This window comes from Diabrotica undecimpunctata, chromosome 4, assembly GCF_040954645.1.
Source record: "Diabrotica undecimpunctata isolate CICGRU chromosome 4, icDiaUnde3, whole genome shotgun sequence".
NCBI classification, from domain to species: domain Eukaryota; kingdom Metazoa; phylum Arthropoda; class Insecta; order Coleoptera; family Chrysomelidae; genus Diabrotica; species Diabrotica undecimpunctata.
In genome coordinates this window covers 6,589,679-6,595,678 of record NC_092806.1, presented here as the reverse complement: position 1 = coordinate 6,595,678, position 6,000 = coordinate 6,589,679, and the positions used below count along the sequence as shown (strand labels likewise).

The 6,000-nt window shown below is 35.6% G+C and overlaps 1 protein-coding gene across 1 annotated transcript in view; it reads left to right on the top strand.

Annotated features, from left to right (window-relative positions):
* Positions 1–2,929: 2,929 nt before the first annotated feature.
* LOC140438054 (dopamine receptor 2-like) overlaps positions 2,930–6,000 on the top strand; it is a 580,832-nt gene continuing 577,761 nt past the window's right edge. The window contains exon 1 of the mRNA XM_072527766.1: positions 2,930–4,083. Within this exon, the coding sequence (XP_072383867.1) occupies positions 2,930–4,083 (1,154 nt within the window). The remainder of the gene's footprint in view (positions 4,084–6,000) is intronic.

The window sequence follows — 6,000 nt, the reverse complement described above, 5'->3', positions numbered from 1 at the left end:
TTTAAATTATGTATGTGAGATGAAATTGTGGTGAGAAAATTATGTGATTATAGTTAGGCAACCAACTATACAAGTGTCAAGTGGTGTGGTGAAAAAGATTCTAATATAAGGCCCTTTATGTTTCATTAACATTTGGTACCTGGAAAATGGAAACTAGACACAGGTGGAAAGTTGGGTTCTTGAAAAAGTATAGGAATTAATATATTTAATATGTGTGAATGTTATTGAGTGAATGAATTAAAACTTTTGTAATATAAAGTTCATGTAAAATTTGACTTATAACTCAATTATATACGGCCCTGTATGTCAAAAAGCAACATTTGGTACCTGGTAAATGTAAAACTTCTTGAGTTACAAGTTCATGAATATAAATATCTGATTAAGTGTTAACGGACTGAGTGATGTAGTTATATTTTGTGTGTTAACAAATATATGAAATGGACAAAATTTGATGGTTGGAAGTGGTTTTGTAATATATTGATCGTAAAGTACTCAACTTATAACTTGAGAAAAGGCCCTATCTGTTATAAAGCAATACTAGGTACATAGGAAAAATAAAAGATTAAGTTATAAGTTGGTACGTTGAATGAACTATTGGTCTATATTGACCATAATAGTAAAATGAAATTGTTGTAGGTGGCTCTGTTAAATTTAAGTAAAGAGAATGAAAATTAAGGTGTTTTTGAGAAAATTGTGATAAACGGAAAGACTACAGAAGGCTGAGGTCCCCAGAGAACCGAAGCCAAATCCTGAGGGAGTTGTGTAGAAGAGTGAAATAAGAATTTAATAATCTGGAAGGGGGGATGACGGATGATCTAATCTGAATTTGGAAGTGTCGAAAAAGAAGCATGGAAAATATTGGGTATAGTGGTTAAGACATGAAGTTTAGGTTGAAAAGAAAGGAGTGGGAAAGATGGAGAGTAAGATGTATTGGAAGAAAGGTTTTTGGAGTGAACTAAGGAAGATGAGTATTAGGTGAACAAATAATAAATATAGATTTTTATTGTAGAAGTAAATTGAGGATGTGGGTTAAGAGAATAGTTGGCGATGGAGAGGGAGAAAATCTCGATTGAATGAAACATGACGGTTACGCCATTTGGGCTTTTTTGTTTTTCTTTAAGAATTTCAAGATCTTCGTATAAATTTGGGGGATATTGTGGATAAGTGAAACGTCTTCTGGGATATTGAGGGTGTAGTTGTGTTCTTTGAGATGTTGAGAGAAAGTGGAAGTATTTTATCTTTTTATGTGCTCTAGAGAGCGGGAAGAAAGAGATCTGCATGTTCTACCTATGTAGGTGGCATTGCAATCTGAACATTTAAGTCTATATACTCCACTCCGGTTCATATAATTGATAGGATCTTTGGAATTAGAAATGTGTTGTCCCAAATTGTTGGGTACTTTGAAAGAAACATGGGTGTTTTCAACCGAACGTTGGATGAGATTTCGAATATCTCCAGAAAGACTTTCATGATAGAATGGGAGTGAAACATAATTGGGCTTGGTGGTAAGGTCTCTGGGGAACGCAGTCTCCTGCAGGGTCTTAAGGCGTTTTTTGTGGATGAGTTTGTTGATGATGTTGTGATCATATTCATTGTTGACTGCTATTTGTCTGAGTATATTTAGTTCTTTTTTGTAGTTTAAATCTGACAGTGGAATGCTTTCTAGGCGATGGATGTAACTATGAACAGCTGCGTATTTATGTGACATTGGATGGTTGGATGAAAATGGAATTACGTGGTCAGTCTGTGTGGGTTTCCTATAGATACTGAAGTCGAAGTGGTCATTTAATCTGGTAATGGTGAGATCAAGAAAATTAATTGATATGGAAGATTCTAGTTCCATGGTGAACTTGATATTGGGGTGAATTTGGTTAATTTTGGAAAGTAAAAGTTCAGCTGAATTGGAATTACCTGAAATGAAGCCTAAACAGTCATCAACATAGCGAAACCAGTGTAGTATTTCAGGGTTTTTCATGATCTGTAGACATACCGTCTCAGGACTTGCAACTTAATGTAGACTCATATGTCGCCATGTTACCAATCCAACGGTAACTTTACCATCTTAATTTTATACAAGAAACTATGTAAACTAAATTTCAATTAGTAATTTTTAAAGGGTTTTTACCCCCATATTTAGTCGCTACATTCATGTATTAACCTGTAAGTATTAACCACATTTTACATTAACCTTGGTCAAAATTTAAATTATTTCATGTTCTTTTTAATTAAGGGGTTAAATACTTTTTTAGGACACTGATGATGGAATATTTATTCCGAAAACGTTTTGTCTATTTCACATAGCCCGACTGGGTTTTTATAATTATACCTTTTTATAAAGGATTTTATTAAAAATATTTTACCATTAATTCTATGCATATTTTCGAAGAACCGGTAACTATAGAAGCTCGGCTAGCAACTTTACAGTTCAGTTTAATGTGTTATAAAGCGGCATGTATAACCCTCTAATAGAAATAAAGAAATTTCAATAAATGGTTACAAATTAAATTTTGTCGCTGTGATACGTTCCAGTCCAATTCTAAAGATCAGTCTCTTTTTAGTATTTCCAGATTGCACTGCAGGTGGTTTCCCGTTGCCTTCCTATAGTGTGCAGTATTTATTTATTGCAATTTACAATTTATACCATAAATACAACAATAATTAGTAAATATGATGTAAGGGGACGGTCTTGACGCAGATACCGCTCATTACTGTTTCACTATAAATCTGTTAACGCTTCGGGCCATAGTCTTTTGACTGTTCTTTCTCTTGTTTAATTGTTTGTTCTCATATGATAAGAAACACTATAACAGCAACACTATAATAGTGACCCTTTTTGTTTATATCTGCTTTTTTCTATTTCAAATGATACTTATCATATTATATACTTACATTAGTTTTTTTATTTCAGAAATGTTGACTACGTGACATGATGAACAACTCAGACTACTATCCCTGGGTGTTCCAAAACGCAAGCTACTACAACTTGGAAAACTGGACAGGAAACTACAGCCAGGAATATCTCGATGCTTGGGAAAAATGGACTGAACTTATTCAAGATCGAGCTGTAGTCGTCAGCCTTTTATTGCTCTTTTCAATGTGTACGGTTTTCGGTAACATGTTGGTCATTCTCGCAGTTATTCGGGAGAGATACCTTCATACTCCAACAAATTATTTTATTACGTCTCTAGCGGTTGCGGACTGTTTGGTGGGGTTGGTAGTAATGCCCTTCAGTGCTCTTTATGAAGTACTTGGTCACACCTGGTTCTTTGGAGCAGATTGGTGTGATATTTGGAGAAGTTTGGATGTTCTATTTAGCACGGCTTCTATACTTAACCTATGTGTCATATCTTTGGACAGGTATTGGGCTATTACTGATCCTATAACCTATCCCATGAGGATGACGAAGTTGCGCTCAATGTTGCTTATTGCTGCCGTCTGGGTGTGCAGTAGTGCTATATCATTTCCAGCTATCGGTTGGTGGAGGGCTGTGCGAAATGCTCCAATACCAGCGTTTACCTGTCCATTTACAGAACACCTGGGATACCTAATATTTTCTTCCACGATTTCATTCTACTTGCCATTATTCGTGATGCTCTTTACATACTTTAGAATATACAGAGCAGCTGCAGCTCAAACTAAGTCATTAAGGTTAGGTACGAAACAAATACTTCTTGGTTCTGGAGAGCTGGAGTTAACTTTAAGAATTCACAGAGGTGGTACATGCAAAGCTCCGGAATCCAGACTATACTCCACACAAGAAGACGAACCTCTGACAGCTCTTCAAAATAACGGACTATCACGAGTAGCTTCAACGAGGCTCAATCCGCACAGCAAAAACTTCTCTCTAAGCAGAAAACTAGCCAAATTCGCCAAGGAAAAAAAGGCAGCTAAGACATTGGGTATAGTGATGGGAGTGTTCGTGGTTTGTTGGTTACCGTTTTTTGTAGTGAACTTGTTGTCGGGATTCTGTTTGCAGTGTATTAGCCATGAACGTATTGTGCTTGCCGTGGTTACGTGGCTGGGATGGATCAATTCAAGCATGAATCCAGTGATCTATGCTTGCTGGAGCAGAGATTTTAGAAGGTAAGCGAGTAAAAAATAGTAGAGTTGTTTTAATAAATCTTACTTTTCGTTTAGTAAGACAAAAATTTCCATTGCTCTGTCGTAAAATAATTATGTACTGAACAAATTTAATATAAAATATTTTAAACAAAATCCGAAAAAAGCTAATTTAGTATAATATGTCCTTTAATGTTTTAATTAAACCATATTTTCGTTTCACAAAAAAGCTAATAATTACTTTTTCCTAGAATACGTTTTTATTGTAACATTTTTAAAATTAAACAATTCCAGAAACTGGTTGGTGTATTTGCCCACGCAAAGTGAGATTCATTTTTTTATGGTAATATTCCACGTGGTGTTTGTGGAGCACTATAGCGTTTCGTTTCGTGACTGCATGTCGTTTTGCGGCAAAGCAGTCATGAAATCTGAAGACAAAAAAAATTTATTGAGTTATTAGCAACAGGTTGCAAAAGTTGTTTGGTTGCTTGTTTCTAGTGACGGGGCACGGATTTTACAAAACTGAAATTTAATTAAAAATCGTTGGTTAACATATCAATTAAATAAAAAATGAAATTATCACTCTTCTTTAATATACACTCAGATCTCAGATCTCAGATGCAAAAAAAAGTAACGGAGAAAATTTTGGTCAAATTCAAAGTATTTCAGTTTTTTTTTATTTTAGCCCTATTTTTATGATTTTTTTAGCACACTGTGTAAAAATTTATAGATTTTAATTAAGTATAATGAGTTTTTGAATGAAATTTTGTATTTGATTTATTATACGGGGTTAATCGAAAGGTGGTTTTTTATCCTAAATTTGAAACATTCTGTGGAATAATTCCGTTAGCGAATTTTCGTAAAAACTTGTTTTTCGGTTGCAACCATGTCTTCTAAGTACTATATTGTTTGCTTCATGTAAAAATATATATATTGGTTTATTTTTAGCAGCGAAATGACTGTACACGTCGGCTCATGCTATGTATGAGGTTGCAAATATCATCTTGTTGGATTTTTTGCCATTCCTCTTCTAGAGCGAAGCGAAGTTCGTTAATTGAGGCTGGTGCGACTTCGCGACCTCTAATATTTCCACCAAGCATGTTTCAAACGTGCTCTATTGGGTTCAGATCTGGCGAATACGCTGGCCAGTTCATTTTATTAATACCAACTTTCTCTAAATTATGCGCGACACACATTGCAGAGTGGGGTTGCGCATTATCTTGCAATAATAGAAAATCATCGCCGATATATTAATAAAAGGGTACTACGTCATTCACTAAAATTTCTTAAATATACTGGTGCAGTCAACCAACCCTCAATAAATACCAATTCAGTTTGGGCCTGAAATCCGCAAATCCCTTTCCAGTTCGACGCCATACTCATTCTCTCCCATCTGATGAGTAAAGACAGTATCTCGACTCATCCGTAAAAAGAACATTACTCCATTGTCCTAAATTCCACAGTAAATATACCGTGGAAAATTGTAGTCTTGCCACTCTATGTCATGGAAATAATTTGGGCCCAGTTGCTGGTCTGCAACTTTGCAAAACAAATTCATGTAATCTTCTTCTTCTTCTTCTTCATGTGCCTTGTCCGTTCCGAATGTTGGCAATCAACATGGCTATTCTGACTTTGTTTACGGCAGATCTGAATAGTTCAGCAGATGACAATCCGAACCATTGCCGCAAGTTTTGGAGCCACGAGTGTCTTCTCCTCCCTGGACCCCTTCTGCTGTCTATTTTCCCTTGAATGATCAGTTGTAGTACTCTATATTTATTATGTCTCATAACGTGACCCAAGTATTCCAACTTTCTTTTCTTTATACTTATTCCTACCTCTCTCTCTTTACCTATCCGGCGTAGTACCTCTTCGTTGGTCACGTGCTCAGTCCAGGATATACGTAATATACGTCGGTAAGCCCACATTTCGAAGGCCTCTACT